This window comes from Acanthisitta chloris, unplaced genomic scaffold, assembly GCF_000695815.1.
Source record: "Acanthisitta chloris isolate BGI_N310 unplaced genomic scaffold, ASM69581v1 scaffold13347, whole genome shotgun sequence".
NCBI lineage: Eukaryota > Metazoa > Chordata > Aves > Passeriformes > Acanthisittidae > Acanthisitta > Acanthisitta chloris.
The window spans coordinates 13520-38330 of record NW_008683391.1 but is presented as its reverse complement, the minus strand read 5'-3'; the positions used below and the strand labels follow the sequence as shown (position 1 = coordinate 38330).

The 24811-nt window shown below is 42.5% G+C and overlaps 1 protein-coding gene across 1 annotated transcript in view; it reads left to right on the top strand.

Annotated features, from left to right (window-relative positions):
* Positions 1-24811, top strand: part of POLR3B (polymerase (RNA) III (DNA directed) polypeptide B) — a gene marked incomplete at its 5' end in the record, with an annotated part of 50794 nt that overhangs the window by 21573 nt on the left and 4410 nt on the right. Inside the window, 7 exons of the mRNA XM_009078922.1 lie at positions 87-245; positions 2129-2246; positions 3621-3763; positions 13549-13652; positions 14518-14684; positions 16879-16992; positions 23888-24061. Of these exons, the coding sequence (XP_009077170.1) occupies positions 87-245; positions 2129-2246; positions 3621-3763; positions 13549-13652; positions 14518-14684; positions 16879-16992; positions 23888-24061 (979 nt within the window). The remainder of the gene's footprint in view (positions 1-86; positions 246-2128; positions 2247-3620; positions 3764-13548; positions 13653-14517; positions 14685-16878; positions 16993-23887; positions 24062-24811) is intronic.

The following is a 24811-nucleotide window of genomic DNA, read 5'->3' as shown; positions in this document are numbered from 1 at the left end:
GTGTATCAGCCTTCTTGTTTTACTCTGACAATGCATTATAAAGGATCTCTGAACTCCTAGGCAGATGAGTTTGTGTTATATTTTAGGTTTTGGAAGGTGCCTTGTGTATAAGAATGCCAAGTGTACCCTGAAGCGTTACACCAACCAGACATTTGATAAAGTCATGGGGCCGATGTTGGACGCAGCTACCCGAAAGCCAATCTGGCGCCATGAGATCCTAGATGCTGATGGGATCTGCTCTCCAGGTATGTCAGACTGCATGTTCATCTGTGGCATATTCATAATCTAAGTAGAAATGAATGTTCTGTTAGTATTTCTTGTGCACCTTAGAGTCCTAGAATCGTCAAGGTTGGAGGAGACCTCTAAGATCATCCAGTCCAACCATTAACTGGAACCCCTAAACCCTACACCCTATCCTCCAGCAACAGATCCAGATGCCTCTTAAACACCTCCAGGGATGGTGACGCCACCACCTCCCTGGGCAATAGTCCAGTGCCTGAACACCCTGATAGGGAAAACATTTTTCCTAACATCTAAAAACTTTTTCCTACCATCTCATGTTTTATACTTAGTGTTTTGGGGTTTTTGTCTTGAAGGTGATGGTATTGTAATGGAAAATTCTTGTTAAAAGTTAGTTTCTGAGAGCAGTGTGGTAGCAGTCATTGGGGGATTTGTGCATGAGAAAAGGGATCTTGATGTTTAAGTAGAAGAGCAAGTTTTTAACAGTATCTACTGAAGCACTAGAATTTGTATTCTTATATCTCCAAGCTGTCAAACTTTGAATACTTTAGTTTTTTTCCTGTTTGTCTCTCATGTTCTATTGGGTTTTTTAAGGCTAGAGATAGATTCCTTATTATTTTGGTTTCATATATCAAAATCTCCTAGCATTCTGTCAATTAGTGCAGTTGCTTGAGGAAGTAAAACCTTGTGGTTTTAACACTTTAGAAAGGTGTTTGGAGAGAGATAATAAAATAAATAAAGTGACATTTATTTATGGGGATAGGTGTATAACTTTCCAATGGTAATAGACTTCCAGGCTGTCATCCTTCAGTTAGAAACTGTTTAGTAGATCTGCTGAGATCTAATAAGAAAGGTGTTACAAAAGGCACTAAACTTAATTCTATTACAGCAACACAATTGGCTCAATTTTGCTCTTTAGCACATCACAATGGAGCTTTCAAAGTTGATTAAGGAAAAGAAGGCAAGAATCTTCTGAAGTGTTAGGATAGATAGGACTGGGTTGGACTCCAGACTGAGATTGTTCTCAGCATGTAGATAAAACCTATTTGAGATAGTTCATGTGAACAGAAGAGACACAGGCTGAAGTTCAGGGTAATTTGGAGGAGGAGGAGGGAGGTAAGTGCTTGGTGTGTGAGCATTTGTGTTGTTGGGCATGTTACTGCTCTGGGTTTCTATGTGAAAGGCAAGATAAGGGAATGGAGCAGGAAAAAGCTGTTGGCACCAGAATCAACAAATATGTAGTGCAAGGAGAGACTGATAGTTCCATCGTTGTGGAAATGATGTGATGCCCCAAATTTAGAAGCAAATTTCTAAAATTTGTCAGTTAAAGTATTGCTGGTTAATTTTCTCTAAAATTTCTTCACATCCTTTTGTGCAGTCTTTCAACCCAGGGGATGTTGAACAGCTGTTCTCATAGTGCACCCAGCAGGCAAACTGCTCTGTGTTGGTGTACCAAAGAAAGCTAAGTTAATGATTCCCTCAGCATGCAATATTTAATGCAGACACATTTTAAGCTTTAAAAAGGTAAGCTGGCAGACAAACTGGGAGGCACATAGAATTCATAGAATCATAGAATTTAGGGGGTTGGAATGGACCTTAGAGATCATCTAGTCCCAACCTCTTGCCACGGGCAGGGACACCTCCTCACTAGATCAGGTTGCTCAAGGCCTCATCCAGCCTGGCCTTGAACATCGTCAGGGTTGGGGCAGCCACCATGTCCCTGGGCAACCTGTGCCACTGTCTCACCACCCTCACAGGAAAAAGCTTCTTCCTCTCATCCAGCCTAGACTTTCCCTCCTTCAGTTTGAACCCAGGAAGTGTATCATGTTGCTCTAACACAGGTAGCCAGATATGTTTTCATGTTGCTTTTTTGACTTGTTCTTTGCAGGTGAAAAAGTAGAAAATAAGCAAGTCCTTGTGAATAAATCTATGCCAACTGTGACCCAGACACCTCTGGAAGGAAGCAGTGTGCCTCAGCAGCCACAGTACAAAGATGTGCCAGTAACGTACGTTGCAACAGACAATATCCAAGTCTAGACAACTCAAAGGAGTAAATTTCCCGCTGCAAATTAGACCTAGTTCTCTAGGCCTTGACTTCTCACGGGAGTTTTCAGAGCCTAGGTTATTCTCAGAAGTGCCTACCCACTTAGTGTCCAGTAAATTAGATTCTGACAGAAAAGCTGGAATTGTAAAGGGAGGGAAGAATTGTCATGAAGACTGCAGGTAGGTAGCTCAGAGCCATGGTGCAAAAGGGAAGCAGATCAGGAACACAACTAGGAGTGCACCAGCAGAGACCAGAAAGGGAAAATGTTTTTACAGGTGCACCTGGGACATGATCTGGGGCACCTGGATCTTCAGGCATCTCTGAGCAGGCTTCCAGCAGAAAATGAGGAGAGAGCTGAGACAGTGGTAGATGGGAGAGAAATCACTCATGATGAAATGATGGAGGAAAAGGAGAAAAGCAGGAGGAGTGTCAGGGCAGAGAATACGTGTGTACTTAGGTGGCACACCTCCGTACTGACTCCTACAGAACATGTCCAGTGCTGGTGCTCAACCTTTACTTTGCCAGGCAGGAGGCCAGGAGATGGAAGTCTTCCTATTTCAGGGGCTGACAGTCAGCTCATTATGGCCATTCCAATTAGAAAAGCACCAGTGAATGAGAAAGGACAGTCAATAAGAGTTTTTCCCATCCTGTCCTGAAAGAACCAGAAAGAGCTTCTGAGCTGTGAGATTAAAATCTTGTATTAAATGTAAAACAAATAACGAAGGACTTGCCACTGTGTTGTCAGGAATAGCCTTGACAGCTTGGTAAATGAGCAAAGAGCAAGGCAAGCAATGGGTGCCCAGATCAGAAATGTAGAAACAGCTTCACTGCACATCTGTGTGTTTCATAACCAATAGAAAGCTCTAGGTTTACTCCTACAAGTTATTATTAATAAGAAGGAAGACAACAGTGTAAGTTTATTCTTCAGTACTCAAGGTATATTCCTCAAACTCCCTTCCTCAACTCTGTATTTGGCTTCTGGTTGTGTAACTGAAGATGGAGAAATTTGCAAAATATGAGGAAGCTTTTGCTGTCAAGAGGAGCTCATGTGACAAAAAATATACCTTGTTCTTTACAAGTTCAGCTTAATTCTCCCTTAGTTTTTATTGTATCTCTTAAACCTTTTCCAGCAACATACTGTACTCTGGAACTTAGATATATAAGTTTATATGTAAATAGGACATATATCTATCTCATCTTTGCTCCATGGGCTCCCCATATATAAGTCTGATGAAGAGAACAGTTTGGCCAGAAGCTTCCCAGGATACAGATAGTGGTTTGTAACTTGTATTTGGTTCATTGACATAAAACTAAAGTTTTGGCTTTTTGTACTTAGCTACAAAGGTGCAACTGATTCTTATATCGAAAAAGTAATGATTTCATCAAATGCAGAGGATGCTTTCTTGATCAAAATGTTGCTGAGGCAAACAAGACGCCCAGAAATTGGAGATAAATTTAGCAGTCGTCATGGGCAGAAAGGTAAGCTACACATTGAGTAAAAGTAAATTCGTGCTGTGTATGCCCACTATGCACACATAATATCAGCATGCATATCTCTGGTGGTCAGTTCAGATCTTTTGTGAATACAGTGATAAAGATCATATCCCTTTTTTTGCTTCTATGCACCTAATTTAGCAATTATGTTTCTCAAATTGAGGAGAGGTATGGGCAAACACAACTCTCATAGAATCATAGAACCAGCCGGGTTAGAAAAGACCTCCAAGATCATCAAGTCCAACCCTACCATGGCTACTAGACAATGGCACTAAGTGTCACAACCAGTCTCAGCTTGAAAACCTCCAGGGACGGTGAATCCACCACCTCCCTGAGCAGCTCATTCCAATGCCTGATCACTCTCTCCCTAAAAAATCTCTTCCTAATATCCAACCTAAGCCTCCCCTGGCAGAGCTTGAGTCTGTGTCCTCTTGTCCTCCTGCTGGTTGCCTGGGAGAAGAGCCCAACCCCCACCTGACTCCAACCTCCTTTCAGGGAGTTGTAGAGGGTGATATGATCTCTCCTGAGCCTCCTCTTCTCCAGGCTAAACAATCCCAATTCCCTCTTCAGCTGAGTTATGAATCTGGAAAACACAATAGTTGCCTATTAAACAAGTGTTTTGAGGTTTGATTGGGGTTTTTTCCAAGTGAGAATTTGGGTTTAAATGATAGAGCAAAAGGGCCTATTCTGGATGGACAGAAAAGACCAGAGGTGAAACAGGATGTTTACAAGTCATCTGTGCAAACATACTGCTCTAAAGACAAGACTGTAGTAGGTAGAGGGCTCAGAGCCATGGTGCAAAAGGGAACAAGATCAGGAACACAACTAGGAATGCACCGGCAGAGATCAGAAAGGAAAATGTTTTTACAGATACACCTGAGACATGATCTCGGGCAAAATGGGAGCCTACTGGGAAGCTGCTTGGTGGCATGTAGCTCTCAAGTGTTGATGTTAATGGTAAGATGAAAATCAGGAGCCTGTTTTGGTATCTGCTGAAAAGAAGCATTGGATTTCCTTTGACCTCAGTGTCAAAAAAGTGTATCTCAGACCATGCTCTGGATCTCAAGGCGTTGGGAGGTATGGGAGGGGTGTTAAGATGAAGTTTCTGAAAACAGTCTGACTGTAACTGACTTGAAAGCATGTTTTGATCCCCATGGTCTCAGTGTGGTTCAGCTTTTGACGTGTTCTCATCGATCTGTATGCTTGGAAAATCTCCATTTTTAGTATTGCAGCATGACCTTCTGCCTCACTGTACCTGCTGGGCTGTTACCTGAATGTTGTAATCTTGTTGCATTTTTAGGTCTTCTTTTGGCTTGAGAGCATTGCTTGGTCTCTTGTCAGATGTGGTGGGGCAAAGAGATTAGTATTACCAAATGCTTTTCATTGCAGCACATACAACCCTTGTGATACAGTCTAATAACTACTGGCACAAAAAGCTTCTCATTTCCTTGCTTTGATTTCTGAGGAACTGGAAGCATAACACTGAGTGTGAAGCACACCAGCCTCTGACATGCAGTGACACAAGCATCTGCTCAAAACAATAGGTAACAGCAAAAACTGATGCACAGGAAGTTCCACCTGAATATGAGGAAGAACTTCTTTCCTGTGCAGTCACTGAGCACTGAACAGATTGCCCAGAGATGTGTGGATTCTCCCTCACTGGAGGTGTTCAAGAACCATCTGGACACAATCCTGAGCCATGTGCTCTAGGGTGGCCCTGCCTGAGCAGGGAGTGGGACCAGGTGACCCATTGTGGTCCCTTCCAGCCTAACTGATCCTGGGATTCTGTGAGGATTGACAGAGGGAAACAGAATTGTCTCAGGCAGGCTGCAGTATGGCTTTAGGGTGCAGAGGGTCTTCCATACAACTAAAAGCACATAAGGCATCTCACAGTCTAGAGCAAGCAAATACCTCTGGAAATCCCATGGTAATAACAAATCATAGAATCAGCCAGATTGGAAAAGACCTCAGAGGTCATTGAGTCCAACCCTACTGTGGTTACATCCAGTCTCGTCTTGAAAACCTCCAGGGACAGTGAATCCACCACCTCCCTGGGCAGCCCATTCCAATGCCTGATCACTCTCTCCCTAAAACATCTCTTCCTAATATCCAACCTAAACCTCCCCTGGCAGAGCTTGAGTCTGTGCCCTCTTGTCCTCCTGCTGGTTGCCTGGGAGAAGAGACCAACCCCCACCTGACTCCAGCCTCCTGTCAGGGAGTTGTGGGGGGTGAGAAGGTCTCCCCTGAGCCTCCTCTTCTCCAGTCTAAACACCCCCAGCTCCTCCTCAGCCTCTCCTCATGGCACTTGTGCTTGAGTCCCTTCACCAGCCTCGTTGCTCTTCTCTGGACCTGCTCCAGCACCTCAATATCCCTCCTGAACTGAGGGGCCCAGAACCGAGCACAGGATTCAAGATGTGGCCTCACCAATGCAGAGTTCAGGGTAAGAATCACTTCCCTGGTCCTGTTGAGCACACTGTTCCTGATCCGGGCCAGGATGCCATTGGCCACCACATGATACCCTGAATACTGTAGGGAGCTGTGTGGACACCCATACTTATGCCTGGCGTTGCATCAGATTGGGATCACTGATCCCCTGTGTGTCTGTGCTTGGACCTATAACAATAATATGCCAAACCCATCAATTACTTAGAATAGGAAATGTCCCTTTCAGCTTGATTTTGGAGATAATAGTTTGAACATTGCAACAGTTGTGTTACAGGCTTTGCAGGCATGTGCTTGTTAGCTGCCCTGTACCTCAGTCTGTATTAATCCCTTGTGTTCAGGGGAGTGATCATATGCTCCATTATTACATCCTGCTAGGACACATACTGAGCCCTTCTGGTAGTAAAGCTCTCAGTTCACTGGCTTGTAGTGAGTTGTAGGAAAAGATGTTACTGTAAATGGGAGAAAGGAGCAATGTGAAGAAGATATATTTGATAGATACCAAGGGAAAAAGTACAACAACAGTGGAACTCTCTGTTTTGCAATTTAAGTGTACAACAAAGGACCAGCTGCTGACAAGGAGAGAACTGGAGGAAAGGCATGAAAAGGAAAGGGAAAATCTCCTTTGTTAGCTGTTTAAAATGGCATCTGGTATCATCTTTCTCTGACATCAAATTGGGGCAGGATCAGTCATAACAGAAGAATATAGTCAATCAGGAAACAGAAATTGTAATACTAACAGTTTAACATTTTCAATGGAGAGAATTTTTAATTAGCCCTGAGTTTGTTCACTCATCTTTGAATGCAGGCAATGACCACTTTGAGTTTCATTTGTGGCTGTTAGCCTTAAACTAGCAAGTACCTTGACTCAGTGAGGAGGGAAAGCATATTTCTGTCTGCATTGTCAATCTTCTTTGTGAATATTTTCTATAAGAAATCCATGAAGATACTTGATTTCATGGAATTGTAGTAGTATTAAAGTCATTAAATATTTGCAAAACAAGAGATTGCACAAACCACATATCAAGTTTTTTTCATGATCTTTTTTCCTGTATTCCAAATTGATTTGTATTTCAAAGCTGCATTTTGTCACTGGGGCAGAGGGAAGCAGAGCGAGGGAATTAGAAAGTGTCTGGGATACAACAGATTAAATCTCCCAAACCAGCTTTAGCCTTTTGTTACAGAAAAGCCTTTCGTTAAATATGTAGGTAGAGTTTGTAGGCCTCTGTAATAATACAGATCTGTGTCACTGCCTCTGTATTTGCTGCCTCCTTTGTGTCCTCTCACATGTCAACATGGGATTGGCAAGGGTCACCACTTGTGGTCTGTCCACTACACCCTCTTTTCACGCGAGTCCACAGAGTCCACGCTCTGAGTACGTTCCTTCCAAACTGCCTGTAAAATGTTGCCTTTCCCTCAAGGCCTGTCAAGAAAAAAGTAGATGGGGAGAAGGCAAAAAACTAACAAATGACACCACAATGTTGTGTTCTAAAATGCAAATATTTTGCTCTGTTTCTATGCTCATCTTCAAATTGAATGTTGCAGTAAGATCTTTGGGACTGTCCCTGTAGTCTGTAAAGTCATTAAGCTTCCAGTGCCTCGCAAATCAACATCTACCTACCAAGGAGATTTATCCTGAGCTGCAGGACTTTGTTTTAACTATATTGCATCATCTATTTTCCAGAAGGATAAGGAAATTTTTTTTGGTTAATTATTTTTTTGTTTTAATCTTGAGTTCTTTAAGCAAAGTCACTTTTCAAAGCACAGAAGGCTAAAGGGTTGTTAAGCTAAAGAAGCTTCATCTGAGTTCCATGCAAACTAAATTATTATATTTCCAGATTTCCTCTTGCTTTGCCACAAGTCACAATGAGGAAAAAGTTGGGCTCCTTTGATGTGAAAAAAGGCAATATAACACTTCTCTGAAAGAACATTTCTCAGTCTCTCATGTGAAAAAGGATTAACACCTCCAACAAAGGTCCTGTAGATCACAGAACTAAGCAGCAATACTGAACAGTATTCCTGAGGAGTGGAAAAACTGTATTTAAGCAAGAGATTGTTTGAACTGGCAAACAGAAGCTTTTTAATAGCTGAAGATCTAAGATAAAGGATTAAACCTTTCTGAAGTATCTGCACTTAAACAACTCTAAAGACAAGGAAGCGAGTTGAAATTCATGAAAGATGGTCTTTGTTTTCCTAAATGAACCATGTTCTGCAGTGTCAAAACAAAATCCATTCACGGCATTGTCAGCTACATAAACTTCATGACAATAACACTTCTCTACCAAAGTCTGACCTTGCTTACTTTTTTACATTTTTCCTAGTCTGAACATCTGCTTTTCTGCTTGCCTAACCTTATAGCTGAGAACAACTTATCTTCCTCCTTTTAATGGGCACTTGTACTGTACCTGTAAGTAGAGCCTGAAAAATAAGATGTTCCTGGCTACTGGTGTCATTTCCCCCCATGTTACAAGTCAGTCTTAGTACTTTATCTCTAGGAGAACATCAGTGGGTTTTATAGTAATTGAATGGTTGAAGTGGCATGACAAAGAATTTGCTGTTATAGACTGCAGGAATGTGGGATGATTAGGAGTTATTTGGCATCAGGAAAGGTAAGGATTTCTTACCTTGTTTTTGTCTTCTGAAGCTGAATATGAGAAAATGTCAGATGCCATTAAAACTTCTCATATTGTTTTTCTATTTTAACAAAGCCTCTACTTAGTCCACTGTCTTAAGGAGAAAATTATAGCTTTTTTTATCTCAAGCAGCAAACAGGTAACCTTCTGACCTTTTCAGTAAATCCTGCACTGAACCTCTGAAATTAGGGTGATTTAGCATTTTATGGCACAGAATAAAAATCTCTAATTCTGTTTCCAAATAGTGTATCCTGCACACACATTTTATTAAGCTCTTGACTCATTCAGCCATGTGTATTTTGCAAAGTTCCTATGGTTATTGTTTTACAATAGCTGCTTCCAGAAGCATTGTAAGGGTTTCAATTAATCAGCTCTTTGTGTGCTTCAGACTATGCAAATTTATCACATCAGACCATTCAGCAGCTCATGGGAAAGCAGTGTACAAACTGTATTGTTTTCTAGCACCTCCTCTCATTTAGAGTGATGTTTTTAATAAGAAAACTAATCAAGTTTACTTATGCATTATTTATCTGTTAATTTTAATTCTGTTCTTTACCTCTTATGTCAAATGGGATGTAGCAAGTGATAGGATAGATCAGTGAACGATTCAACATTGAACAAAGCTTATGTGATGCAGCACTTTTTTTTCTTCTGGACTTGTTTTATGCTTAGCTAGCCAACACAGTATGTAATTAGAGAGTTTTGAAGCAGCTGTACATTTTATATTTAGTATGTTTAGCCTTCCTGATTTTTGCCAATGTTTGTCACTTGTCTATGATACACAGCTCTGTTATAGCCACAACTTTGCTTAATTATGTGACGTCGTCTGATTTCCCAGGAGTATTTCCAAATTCTGGCAAATAGAGTCCTAAAATAGATGCCTTTCAAGTTAGTTTTAGCTCTTTTGCCACCGTATCATTAGAGTAAGTAAACAAGCACATTTAGTAACATGCTCCTTTTTATCTTGCTGATAGAAACTGGTAATGCTGCTGCTTCTATTCACTTGTCTCCTTTGCTCTCTAATGCCCTTCCTGCTGGTAGTAATTAGTTTTCTATATTAGGTTGTTTTGACTTATTTGATGATTTTTTTTCTCTCCCATTTGGCATGTGTGTGTATAGAAGGCGTCTTATGGTAGCCCAGTGAAAAACTTTCCCATACCGTTGTGTTCCATCCCTGCCCCCTCCCAGCCTCTCCCCTTCCCCCTCTCTGCTGAGCTGCGGTTTGACACGTCTGGCTATGCTCGTGTTTGTCAGCAAACTCTAATGGCAACCACATGAAAGATAACCAGTCCTGGAAACCCCATTTTCTCCTGGTTAGGAAAAGAAACTCTGAGAGGACACGGGTCCAGGGGTGAGGGGAGGTACATGAGTTCGGGATGCTGTTGGCATGAGTGCTGAGAGTGTGTGGGGGGCTGGGGACCCTCAGGCATTTATTGCTGGCATACAATAGCACTGAAAAACTCTGCCCATGGCTGTTGTATACTTGCATGTTAAACCACTGTAGGTGTCTGATGTAAGGTTATTCTAATTTAAACTGCTGCCCTTGCATCAAGCTGTTGTGGTTATTAATCTGCTTTGTTGTCTTTTTGATACCTTGAAAGAATTTCTTAGCATTTTCACCGGTTTCCCATCTAAGGCAACATTATGAAATGTAGATACAAAGTTCTTGTTCTAGAATTTAGTTTGCTTTTCAGTTGAAAAGGAATGAGGTGCAGCAGGCTGCTAGATGCTAGAGCAAGAAGCTCAAATATATAACCCTCTTTTTAATCCACATTATAAAAATTTCGGCTTTTGTTTTGCTTCTGGTTGTCAATATTTGATTCTGGCCCTGGATGAGACCCCAGGATGTATAGGTGAGAGTCAATTCAGGCCCATTGCAGTGTAGCATTGAGTCTAAAGCTGTATTGCTCCATGTCAGATGCAGCGTATAAAAATTGCCAGAGGAAGGGAAGTGAATGAAATCAAATTACTTTTTGTGTCCTGCATGAATGCTGGGGATCAATTTTCATGTGATGTCTAAATAGTAACAATTGGGAAATACCAAACTATAGTAAGAGCCACAGAGCAAAATTTCCTACTAGTTTGAGTGCTCTATTTAGGAATATTGTATGAAGAGTAATTGAGTAGCTCAGTGAAATGCAGTTCATTCTTGGACAGGGCAACATTAGGAACTTAAGGCTGTCTTAAATTCATCCTCTTCCCCTTTACTGTTTTATTAGCCAGTTGCAAGTGATAATTCCACTTACATGGATTAATTCACTCCATCACTGTGTTTTGCAGCTGCTGGGCTTGCCTTGTACAGCTCTGCTGCAAACCTGGCTCAGTGAGCAAGCGTGGAAAAGAGGAGCAAATTCAGGAGCTTAAAGCAAAGACTTAGTCTGCAAGCATTAGCCTCTTACAGAGCTCCTGAAGGCAAGGAATTGCAAAACAAAATCAGGTTTACATTTGGAAACAAATTGCAGTTACTTGCTTTTGTAAGCAGTCTTGTCTGTAGGAAAGGAATCTTTCAGCTTTTTTTAAGGTTTTTGAGAGAAAGAATGGACTTTTTAAAAATTCAGGGGAAGAAGAAGCTTCTCTGTATCCTCTAAATACACATAACATGCTATAGATCAGTTACAAACCCAGTGACTTCTTACAATGCAGAAGCTCAGAACTGAGGTTTTATAGCTTTCCCTTTTTTCTCTTTTTTTCCCCCTTCTGTAAAACAAAAACTTTATAAATGGCCTAGTGAGCTTCCCATTGCTGGATTCTGTCTAAATATTTTGTTTTTAACTTCTAAGCTCATTATGCTGTCTTTGTGTTAACTTGTATTAAAATCTGTCAGCTATGACTGGTCTCATAACCACAGTCAGCGGACCAGAATAAGTTAATTATTTACTTGTGTCACTAGTGCTCTTCATCTAATGAAATGCACAGCTGTGTTAGATCTGCAGTTGGGTGTGTAGGTCCTATTGTTACCCAAGTCAGCGGAGGGTAGAAGCCGCTATGATGGAGAGCCCTCAGTCCTTTCTGCTGTTCTGCCTTTCTGTGTCGATTTCATGGATCTTTTATCATTCACTTTCACACAAAACAAACAACACAGTGGCTGTCTGCTATGGGAACCAGCTTGGCATATAAAAGGTTTTCAGAGCCTAAAGTAATTTTAAGTTAGCTAAGATTTAATTTTTGGCTTTACAGGTGCTGTGAAGTCCAGATGGAATCTAATGCTTGCTTAGAAGTAACTGCAACTAAGGCAAAATGTGTGTGACATCATACATATATAACCAAGTGTTTGTGTGTAAAATTTTAGGACAAAAGAAGCTGTGTGCACAAGAGATAGTGGGTAGGTTTGGGTTTTTTCTGTTCATTTTCAGCAAATGATTGCTGCTTGGCAGGGAGGGGTAGAAGGATGTTATTGATTTATCATAGTAGAACAATGAAAATTAGTTTCAATAGGTTTCAAAAAATAAATACAGCAACACACACCCTTTGCCCCAGACTCTCCAATCCTTTTTTTTCCTGCTCCCTTCCCCCACACTTACCATTCTCATTCTATTAACTACTGTCCCATACACCTATCCCTGTCTTGCTTGGACAGTGGACGAGGAGCTCCCTCCTGAGCAGACGCCAATATCCCCCTGTGAACTGGCTGGTCGGGGATGCCTTTTTAAGGATGTAACCAGTATCCTCATTCTTCCAGGAGCCCCCTCCACTCCAGGGCTGTTCCCAATGTGTGCTCTGGCACAGTTGCAGCAGGCTGATCTCAAATAGCTTGCAGACTTTTCTAGCTCGAAGGGCTTCTGGAAGAGATTGTCCATCTGAAACAGTAGCTTTGGTTCAAAGGTGTATGGGCTTAAGCAGCTGCATTTTAGCACCTGAATTTGAATGTTAGATCTCTTGGTCATTTATAGAAGTATTTTGATGTGCAGAATTCACTGTAGAAACAGTTGGAAGGAACATTTTGGGGTGCATGATACACTGTTTAAAATCAGGTTTTGTGTTTCTGTTTACTCTTTCCTCAATAGTTTGAGTTTGGAGGGTTTTCTTTGTTTTACATCCAAACTGATAGAAACTGAAAAAAGCTTCCAAAACCTTTAAAGGTACAGTTTGTGTTCATGGACAGACAAAACATAAACAGTCTGTGGAGTAGGTTGTACTTTGTCTTTGCTCAGCAAATTAATGCACCTTGAAAAAAGAACTATGTTGGTTTTTGTTTTTTATTTGCCTCTACTTCCCTCCTCTCAGTTCCTGTCAAACTCCTGACTTGGTATGTTTTTATTCACAGTATTTAGCAAATTTCAAATCAATAATAATTTTGTACGTCCAGAGACATATTGTAGAGGCCCAATTTCTTCTTTTCTTTCAGGAAGTTATAGCATCAGCTTGAAAAACCAGGTCTCCCTTGAGAGGTTCCAGTCTGACTGGACACAAATTTCTGGTTGTCTCTGAAAACTGGATCTAAAGCTTTCTTTCCTAATTTGCTAACTCACAAATCCCTGGGAGCATTATGTAAGGGTATGCTAATTTTGCCAGTCCTGTCCCAAGGGCTCTCTTATGATCTTCGGGTTGGGAGCACTGATCATGGTAATGAATCTGAGTAAAAAGTGATCCATGAGAAAGGGAGGAGGAGGAAAACACTAAAGAAAATCTGGTGATGAGCATCAGCCCTGCTGGTGGTTTGCTGTTTTGTGAATTGAAATGTTTTCTCTTCTGCAGGGGTGTGTGGACTGATTGTTCCTCAGGAAGACATGCCATTTTGTGATACAGGAATCTGCCCAGATATCATAATGAATCCTCATGGCTTCCCATCGCGTATGACGGTTAGTGGTTATGGTGAAAGGGGCAGTGTCCCCCAAGAGGCACAGAGGTTAGCCAGAAGAAACAAAAAAAGCTAGAAGCATGATTTCACTGAGAATTTTCTCCCATCTTTATGCCACACACTTGCTTTCCTAGAAGTATTCAGCCCTCCGTTTTGAAGCATCCTGCTGTAAAAAGAGTGGGGATGCAGTCTGTGCATCATTCTCATTTTGTTCTGTACCAAGCTAAGAGGAATGCGACTGAACACTTCACTTACACCCTTTCTGCTTGAAAATTTCTTGCTCTGCCTCTTCCTTCCCTGTTGCCTATGCCCACTAAGCTGGCCGGAGAAGACTGTTAGGCCAAGGTTGGAGAGGAGTTTCTTTCATAGCTCTAGACCTATATAACTTCTTACATTGTACACACTTCCCTGGAACTGATGAAAGTCCTGTACCTGTGCTACAGGGTCATACTGAGTGCCTCACAGCATGGCCTTGATATGGGACCTCACTGATTGCTTCCTACAGCCTCTGATCTTTTTTCCTGTGTTAGCATCTTCCTTTCTGTTCCCCTGCTGCACTGCAGCATGTCAGTCTCTGAGGCTGTTTCCTGCAGCAGAAGTCCACACTGGATCCTGCTCCTTTTTTCTGATAGCTGGCAAAAACACAGCTCCCTGACTCTGGGCCTTAAAGATGTTCCCAGACCCTGTGATGAGTCCATTTTTTCCCCCTTCACACAGGAGTTCTCCCTGTTCTTGGGCTTCTTTCACCCCTCCCATTGTATGCAGTGACACAGGCTGCTGTCTCGGTCACTTTGCCTGGCTGTGGCCAACCCAGCAGTGTGCCCATACTAGTGAGCAGGCTGTTAACTCTGCTTTTTTTTGCACAGGTAGGAAAGTTAATTGAACTCCTAGCTGGAAAGGCTGGAGTCCTTGATGGCAGATTTCACTATGGAACAGCCTTTGGAGGCAGTAAAGTTAAGGATGTGTGTGAAGATCTTATTCGCCACGGTTATAACTACCTAGGGAAGGACTACGTAACATCTGGTATCACAGGGTAAGGATCTGCTGTATAGATTTAGGTGTTTCAGGAGGGTGGGGAAATCCTGTTGAGACACATCTGAAAAATCTTCTCATGTCTCAGTGCTCAGGAACTTTTTGTTATTTGCAAATGGCTCTGTGAGATGGAGGAAAGGGCTGAAGAATGGTGTGGTTTTTTCTTTTTTCTTTTGAAAGTATTTTGTGGTTCCACATTTTAAGGATTCCCAGTGTTTGTGTGGCTCTAATGTGAATGGCCCTTGTGGTACTTAGGAAAATTTCCCAACTTTTACTGCCTGACAAAAAAAGCTAAAATCAAGTTTTTCTTTCTGAGAGTTTATAAGAAATGTCAGGTTTCTGTTGGCAGGAAATCTTGTGTATGCTTAGAATCAGATAAGCATTTGCCTGTTTGCTTTAATGGTACTGGAAGTACGGATTTGGAGGCAAGTGTCTGTTCCTTGGGAGTATTCTGTGTGTGCTCTTTTTTCTTTCAGTTACACAGTGTTTCAGTCTGGCGTAGTACTCTAATCTGCAAACCTCTTGCAGTGTTGATCAGGCTGACTTCTGAGACACAGAGTTCAAAGAACATGGGATAGTTTAGGAACAGGAAAAGGCCATATGGCTTCACATGCCTGCCCTTCCAAAATGCATCTTAATCCTACCTTCCTGCTATTTTTATTATCCTCCCAGTCCCCTTCTTTTCAAGAATTGAGTTTAAGTCTCTTTTGCAAGGTTTTTGTTTAATGTACTCTTTATTTTAATTGCCTTTCCTACCAACTTATTCCATATGTTTCAGAGAGATGATTTTATATTCCTTATTCACTCCATACACCATAAGTTGTGTATTGAGTATCCTGGTGTTTGAAACACTTTCTGCTGATACACCATGGTAACTTGTAACAAATCTGGCTAATCTTGTTTCCTAGGCAGAATAAAATCATCTAGCTCTAAAAATCCCCCGTCCCTAAACTTCAGCTTTGTCCTGCCCTATTTAGACACTTTGCTGACGGATACTGATACTTTGTTCCAGGCAAATTTCACAGGCTTAATCTGTTTGTTATGAAATTTGGAGGCAGATTTCATAACAATGTGAAAGTTTGCAGATTTCAAATCTCTAGCTAAGTTGTGTTGTTTTCTTCAGTAGTCAGTCTTTGGAGTCACACTGCATGTCAGTAAAAACCCTGAAAGGGAGGTGCAATCCTGTTGTCTCCTGCTTGTTTTTACACTGCACATGCATTTAAAATAAAGTGAAATCAGTGGCCATGCTGAGCCTGTCTGTCTGTGTTAAATCTGGTCATTCTTAGTGCTGAAGGTGGTACCTGGGAAAGGACCGAGTGATTTTCTGATCTTGAGGCTCTTACGCTGTCCTTACAGTGGGGGGTGTTTGAAACACAGAAATCTTGAGCCATTACTGGAGTAACACCCTCTGTATTGCTTACAGATGTTCCCAAGCTGTTGCAAGTGCCTCAACACAATTCTCAAGAGTCTTTTTACCAGCTCCTCTGAACCCCCAGTGCCAGCCAGGGCAGCAATTCTTGCCCTGGGGATTCAGCTGCTGAGCAGTGCTGCAGGGGCACTGATGCAGCTGTGCTGATGCACAGCCACCCAAGGAGGACTTTCACCTGTCTGGGTTGTGCTTCAGAGTGCTGTGCAGGGAGAACACTCTCAGGATCATAATGTGCCAGCTATTCTTGCCAATCGAGATTGTTTAAAGTGCTCCTATAAAAAGGATGTTTTGAGCATTTTTGCTGCATGTATTCGTTTAGATGTATGCTTACCTTCGTGAAGGAATGTAGCTAGAAATACCCTAAGGGTGTGGGTCAGGGTCTGACACATTTCCAGTCCTTACTGGTCACTGAAGACACTGTGGAGACACTCATGTACAGACAGAGAAGGGATTTAACATGGTACAGCTGAAACTGGTACCTGCAGCTCTAGCAGTATGTCCCACAGTGTAGGACCAAAGTTCAGGAGCCCATTCCTCACTGGGATACAGCAGCAGGTGGTGGTGGAAGTGTACTGCTCTTGTGTTCAGAAGGGTTCCCCATGGGAGGTTTCAGACTGATTGCCCAGAAAGCCCAAACACTTTTTTTCTAGAACTCATGATTTCCACATTGTTTCAAGTTTCTCCTGTACACAACACTGTTGTCTCTCTTAAGGTACATATGTGCTAACTGCAGATATTGATTTTGTTTTGTTCTTTATTCTTCCAGGGAACCTTTGGAAGCATATATCTATTTTGGCCCTGTGTATTACCAGAAACTAAAGCACATGGTGTTGGATAAAATGCATGCAAGAGCTCGAGGACCCAGAGCAGTGCTCACCAGGTATCATCACAGGCTAAGCACAAAATTCTTGTGTCCAGTTAAAACAGCTGACTGATAGGTATAGGTATATAAAGTTTGCTTACCTTTTGATACTTGACACAAAATGCTATGACCTGTTCGTACATTGTTCCAGACTAAAAACTCTCACAGCAGACTGTGGCAGAAGGTTGTTCTGAATGTCCAGGTCCAAAACTGAATTTGCTTCTCAGGCTTTGGTTAGCAGTTGGTAAAAATACCATCTGCTGACTCGCAGTACACACTATGGCCCTTTCCTGTCAGATTGCTCTTACTGTAGGTATTCTAGGAAGTTTGGGGTTTTTCTCTTACAAAATCAGTTATGAGTAGAAGGAATAAATTTATTGTAATACTTCACCATGCTTTGGTAAACAGCAGGTTAGTATTGCTGCAGCCTATGTCTTCACCTGTCAAGACAAAGCAAATGCTTTGGCCCCAGTGTAGTGCAAACAAACATTAGAATAATGTGCAGCCCTGGTGTCAAATTTTGAAGTCAAGCAGATGTACTTTGGGGAGTAGGTAATCTAAGCCCTTGGTGGGCTTATTTTACCTGGACCTGTGAGGAATTGAGGGCTTCTGTTTTCACTGATGCTACTTAACTTTTCTGCTCAAAGCCAAGCTCTGTGGCTGTTTGGTCTCATGTTCTAAGTTGCCAATACTCCTTGCTCACACAAACAATTCAGTGGAACAGGCTTTGCTTTAGGGTGCCTCTAGTGCGTCATTTAGTTCACGTCTCTTCATCACAGTGGCTGAATCTTGCCAGTAAATTAATTACCAGCTAATCTTGAACCTTCTAGCAAAGATTATTCCCAATGTCCTTTGCCAGTCTTTCTGGACTACTATGTATACCCTTGTACTTCACCTGCTGCATGGTGGTGCTCTTCTTTTTGACCAGTCACAATTTATATTATCATAGAATCATAGAATCAGCTGGGTTGAAAAATACCTCCAAGATCATCGAGTCCAACCCTACCATGGTTACTAGACCATAGCACTAAGTACCACATGCAGTCTCATCTTGAAAACCTCCAGGGATGGTGAATCCACCACCTCCCCAGGCAGCCAATTCCAGTGCCTGATCACTCTCTCTGTAAAAAACCTTTTCCTAATATCTAACCTAAACCTGCCCTGGCAGAGCTTGAGTCTGTGCCCTCTTGTCCTCCTGCTGGCTGCCTGGGAGAAGGGACCAACCCATTTGATTCTGACAGTAGGAATCCTTGTCTTGTTAAGATGCAAGCACAGTGTCGTCTATCCTGCCTTTACACTTCCCTATAACAAGTACGATTCATATTCTTTAACTCTTAACTTACTTTTATGCCTCTTACCATGTGTAGATCCTCTTTTCTTGCTCACCTGTCTGAACAAGTTAGCAACTCTGACCTTTTAGTAAGTGCAGCTTCTCCCTGTTGATGTGCTTTTAGAGAATGGAGGGGTAGGTCTCTGCTGTGCTTGATAAAGAAGTATCTGCCTCTTTTGCTTTTCATTGCATGTTTCCTGTGCCTATTTGCTTTCCAACCTCACACTGTCTCTAGGACAAACCAAAGTTACCTGACACATTCCATGCAAGTAAATACCCGTGGTTAAACTGGGAAAGAAACCATGAAAAGTTTGTCGTTTTCCACCAAACTTTTCCATCGATCACATTAAGCAAAGCAAGTGTAGTACAGGCATTATTTCCTACCACAGCTGCTTGCTTATATGAACATAAGTGATATTCCCAAATATTGGGCTGTGTGCCCTGTTTTCCGTTCCTTGGTGTGTTAAGCATCATGTGAGAGCTTCACATGCAAATGAAAACTTGCTGTCTTAGCTAACAGCGCATAGGGTTTACTGGAGCTCCTGCCTTCCCCAAATCCCTTGAGCTGCTTTTATATTGTCTCCCCAACTTCTCAGCTGTTTGGAGATGCTGAAATTAAATGAAACCCAAATCCCAAGTCCAGGTGATATTTATATGTAAAGATGAAGGGGATTTTCCCCCACCTCTTTTCTGCAAGTTCTTTGTTCCAGTCAGTAACATCATACTATGTAACCAGAGCTCTTTATTTGACTTTCATGAAAGCTAGTGGATGTTCAATTTCTGCTGCCTCTTGACTAGTCTTTTAGGAATTTTCTTTTTTCTCTTCAACTAATTAAACATTTGTTATTGCCATTGCCTCTGCTGCGAGAGGCTGCTTTGCCAGCTCTCAGAGTCACTATTGTTTTAGCATCCATTGCACTTCCTGGAGAGCAGATTGCCTCTCGCATTGATTTTGGATCTTAATCACATGGAATTTGGCTGTCATTGTCTGGAAATGCATTTTATTGTACAGCAAATGTACCTTAACTGGCAGAGCAAAGCTAAATTTCCACCTGGAATAAGGCAGAAGACTTGAGCTTCTTGTGCTTCACTGATTTGAGTGATTGTTCTGGCTAAAACAAGACTTTGTATAATTGCAAAGTAGCACTCTCAAAACAGTCAAAACCCAAGAGGATGTTGCCCTCTAAATTGGTTAATGCAATACTTCATTCCATTGCCATGAGTAGCTGACAGTTCTATATGTGGAGTTACCTGGATGTCCAGTCCTGCTAAGTCTTTTTAGTAGATAAACTGCTTTTATTTTTCTTTACAAGAAAGCAATAAAAGCTTTCTACAGGCATAGCTGCTTTGATTGACGCTGTCAGAGCTGCCACCTGCATGTCTTTGGAAGACATGAGCTATGCCAGTTGCTGTTACACTGCAAGGGAGTAATGTGGTGACACTGCTCAGGGCTCCTCTGTGCCCTGGGGCTGTGAGAGCACAGTGCACCCTCCTCCTTCAGGCAGTGTTTTGTAGGTAATCCTCCACTTCTTGGAGATCAGTGTTTCAGCCAATAACTCCATCTGGAGCTAGCTACTGGTTTTCCCTAACAGGCAGGAGGGAGATCTGCTGAGACCTCCCCAAGGAGGTGGTGGATTCACCGTCCTTGGAGGTTTTCAAGAAGAGGTTGGATGTGGCACAGTGCCATGGTCTAGTAACCATGGTAGGGTTGGACTTGGTGATCTTGGAGGTCTTTTCCAACCCAGTTGATTAATTCTATGATTCTGTGACCTACATGGCCAACTCTTCTTCACAGGGGTAGACTTATTTCCCCCTACTGGCCAATAAAGCAAGGAGTAAGACCATGAAGCTGAACCCACTGTTCTTGCAGAAAACACAGAATTAGTACCAATAAATTCTTAATGTATTTAAAAACACTGAAGTGAATTGTTTTATGCTTTTTTTCTAAATGCAATAGTTAAATTGTATGAAGACCACTTGACCTTGTTTTTTATGTAAGGAATCACTGTGTTTTATTTCAGGATTTTAAGAATTTTTTTGTTGTCCTTGGTATTAAACAGATCTTTTTTTAATTATATTCCCAATCTTATTTTTAAGAGTCTGCTTTGTTTTCAGGTGTTATATTTGGCATAAAGAGAGAAGTTAGTTGCTCAGGGCAACAGCTGCAGTCTGTGTGTGTGTGTGTGTGTGTGTGTGTGTGTGTGTGTGTGTGTGTGTGTGTGTGTGTGTGTGTGTGTGTGTGTGTGTGTGTGTGTGTGTGTGTGTGTGTGTGTGTGTGTGTGTGTGTGTGTAGAGGGAAAGGGGAAGCATAAATGCTCCATAAATATGATTGAACATTTTAAACAACCTTTGGTGTGAGGAATTTTCCAACTCATGGGAAGAACCTGGTAGGCCTGGAAAGCAGAAGGTAGTCTCCTTTCAAAGACCCAGTCTCAGTACTGAAATTTTTGAAGTTTTAGAAAACTAGTTCTGAGGGAGGATTTGGGTTTGTTTTTTTTTAATGAGGTTGTGTTGATAGTGGAACAGTTAAGAGCTTAAGGCTCGAGTTGTAGGGTTTTGGTTTTTTTTATTTTGGAGGAGGCTTTTAGTATATTTTTAACAGTATTTCAGTTGCCTTAGAAATCTTCATCCTGTGTCTGTGGGAAGAGCCATAGCATCTGCTGGAAGGCAGGAAGGCTCTGGAGAAGGATCTGGATAGGCTGAAGAGATGGGCTGATTCCAATGGGATGAGGTTTAACCAGTCCAAGTGCTGGTCCTGCACTTTGGCCATAACAATCCCATGCAGCACTACAGGCTGGAGACAGAATGGCTGAAGAGCAGCCAGGCAGAAAGGGACCTGGGAGTTTGGAGAGACAGGAAGCTGAACATGAGCCAACAGTGTGCTCAGGTGGCCAAGAAGGCCAATGGCATCCTGGCCTGGATCAGGACCAGTGTGGTCAGCAGGACCAGGGAGGTGATTCTGCCCCTGGACCCGGCACTGGTGAGGCCACACCTTGAGTACTGTGTGCAGATCGGGACCACTCAGGTCAGGAGGGATATTGAGGTGCTGGAGCAGGTCCAGAGAAGAACAACGAGGCTGGTACACGAAGGCCATGAGGAGAGGCTGAGGGCGCTGAGGTTATTCAGCCTGGAGAAGAGGAGGCTCAGGGGAGACCTTCTCACCCTCCACAACTCCCTGACAGGAGGTTGGAGTCAGGTGGGGGTTGGTCTCTTCTCCCAGGCAACCAGCAGGAGGACAAGAGGGCACAAACTCAAGCTCTGCCAGGGCAGGTTTAGGTTGGATATTAGGAAGAGATGTTTTAGGGGGAGAGTGATCAGGCCTGGGAATGGGCTGCCCAGGGAGGTGGTGGATTCACCGTCCTTGGAGGTTTTCAAGCTGAGACTGGATGTGGCCCTTAGTGCCATGGTCTAGTAACCATGGTAGTGTTGAACTTGATGATCTTGGAGGACTTTTCCAACCCGGTTGATTCTATGATTCTGTTATTCTATAGCACCTCTTAAAATGCAGGAGTTGAGGCCCCATAAATTTTCAAGAGGTTTTATCCTCCCATAGTTGCATTGAGACTTTATTGGAGCACACATTTGTGAAGCTGTTCTGTCATTTTATCCCGTGTAACAGCACCTGGTAAAACTTCTCATAGTAGGCTGGTGGATTAAATAGGATTACAGAAGTTGGTTTGTAAGAAGAATTTAGGTACTTACAGCACTGGAGCAAATGCCTCTATCATTAGAGGTCCAAACTGCTCTTAAATTCTGTCTCTTGGGAGTTCAGAAGAGAAACTGCATTCACCATGGGGTTGGTCCTTTAAAGCAGCGTCTGAGCGGCGATGGTGCCATCATGGGGGGAGGGGGCCCTGGGGAGTTTCATCAGGATGTAAACAACTTCTATCCATTCTCCCAACAGTGGGAAAAACAGAAGGCTGTATGAATGAAAAGGATGATTTGAATTACAAGCAGATTAGTTTTAAGGTTCCAGTGTGGTCAGAGGAAGAGAAACTACTTCCCTCTAAAAACAAATACAACTTGTACTTTAGATGTTTTGGTCTGGTAATTAGATGTATTTTTACACTTGTTACAAAAGATCATTAGATGTTGAAGGCCTATATGAATCTTTTTCTCTGAGTTGAAATCAGTTGTCAAAACCTTATTTTTAGTATATTTAGTATACTTAAATGCAGTTGTGGAAATGAAATAAACAAAGACGTTTCCCAAAGTTATGGGCCAGATCTGTCACTGAATATTCTAGATGGAATACACTGCTGCAGGTATCAGGAACAGCACATCAACAGGAGGTTTCACTGAGCAGTAAAGCTGCAGGAATATTTTTTAATCCCTTCTCTTTGCTGTCATGTTTAAGGGCATACACTAAGATACCCAAAGAAGTGTGGGCAGCAGGTCAAGGAGGTGATTCTCTCCCTCTGCTCTGGTGAGATCCCACCTGGAATACTGCACACAGTTCTGGTGCCCTCAACATAAGAAGGACATGGAACTGTTGGAGCGAGTCCAGAGGAGGCCACGAAGTTGCTAAGAGGACTGGAGCATCTCCCCTATGAGGACAGGCTGAGGGAGTTAGACCTGCTCAGCCTGGAGAAGAGAAGGTTGTGTGGAGACCTCATAGCACCTTCCAGGATCTGAAGGGGCTCCAGGGAAGCTGGAGAGGAACTCTGTGTTAGGAGCTGCAGTGACAGGACAAGGGGCAATGGGTGCAAATTGAAAGAGGGGAAATTTAGGGTAGATATTATGCAGAAGTTTTCCCTGTGAGGGTGGTGAGACACTGTCACAGGTTGCCCAGGGAGGCTGTGGCTGCCCCAGCCCTGGCAGTGTTCAAGGCCAGGTTGGATGAAGCCTTGAGGAACCTGGTGTGGTGGGAGGTGTTCCTGTGCAGGGCAGGGGATTTGGACTAGAAGACCTGTAAGGTCCATTCCAACCCCTAAATTCTATGATTCTATGACAGGGACAGGGAGTCTTCACAGACAATAAATAAGAGTTGTGTTGAGGAATTAGAAAACCAGGAACCTACACAATACAAAAAATAGTATATTGACCATCATACATGGAAAAAAATAAACTAGATAAATGTTACTTTTAAAAGGTAGGATTTTAGTAAGGAATTAGCAACACGTGTAGTACTTGTTTGCTGATTTATTTTGGTGTTCCCTCCCAGATCAAAGTCATTTATATGTTAAGAATTTAGTCTTAGCTGTAGTTCAGCTGAAACATTAGGTTGATCATTGGTTCATTAGCTGCCAAAAATCATTTCATTTCATTAGCTACAAACTGTTATGAATGTTTCGTTAAAAAGAGTGCCAAATCTGTGTCCAGATTGTCTTGGGCACTGTTTGATCTCCTTTTTGTTTTCACTTGTTCAGTTGCATTCTGTGAGGTAAAGTCATGGCCTAACACTGCTATTGCCACTCCCAGAACTCCATTCTGTTGCCAGTGCAGGAGCAATACCTTGGTGAGACCAGCAGCTCTGCCTTGCAGAGTGCTGTTGTCCATTGATACTGAAGACAGTCGTTCCTACAGTCACAGAATGTATGTTCTGGAATGCTTATTCCATGTTTTCAAATCCTTATTTCAAAGGCAACCCACGGAAGGTCGATCCCGTGATGGTGGTTTGCGTCTTGGAGAGATGGAGCGGGATTGTTTGATAGGTTATGGAGCCAGCATGCTTCTGTTGGAGAGACTGATGATTTCAAGTGATGCCTTTGAAGTGGATGTCTGTGGACAATGTGGCTTGCTGGGGTACTCTGGCTGGTAAGTTGTACGCAGTAAACGTGCCCCTGTGTGACAGAACCTTGCCCTTGGTGAGAGTCCTTCTCAGTTTTGAAGTGCTTAGGCACTGATTACCAGTCCTGTGCACCTTAATCAAAAGCAGTGTCAATGTTCAAAATTGGTGTGTGAAAAATTGGTGACGGGATGGTTCTTTCTTGTGGGAGCACAGGTGTTCTCTTCCACAGCCAGCTGTGCTTGTGGGAAAGGTTCTCTTCAGTCTGTCTGCTGACCTTCAGTCCCACCCTTGCCAGGGATTATCAAACACCCAATCCCGGATACCATCTGTGTTTGAAAAGAGGAAAATAGCTATGTCAATGTACTTGATGCTTCTGCCATCAGAAATGGGGTGACTGGCTAGGCTAGTCACACATCTTCCTGGTGCAATCACATGTTGAACCTCATGAGGCTGAAGGGAGAGAATGGACACAGAACAGAAGAAAGCAACATCCCCTGCCTTCTTGTTCTCTAGCTAGGGGATTTGTAATCCCAAGCATGTGGCTTTCTTTGGCTGTGCCCCTCCCAAATGCCTTTTGCTTTGTAGTCCACAAAACAAGGAGTTCCTCTTGGAAGCATCAGACCAATGCACTGATCCCATGTCGGAGCTTGAGGGACAAGCAGCTGTCTGGAAATTCAGCTGCTTCTGCCCTTGTGCCTAAGAAACTTCTCTCTCCAGTAGCTAATGATCTTACTGTCCTACACCAAGTCCTAAGCCAGTACCGAGTTTGTCTCCTG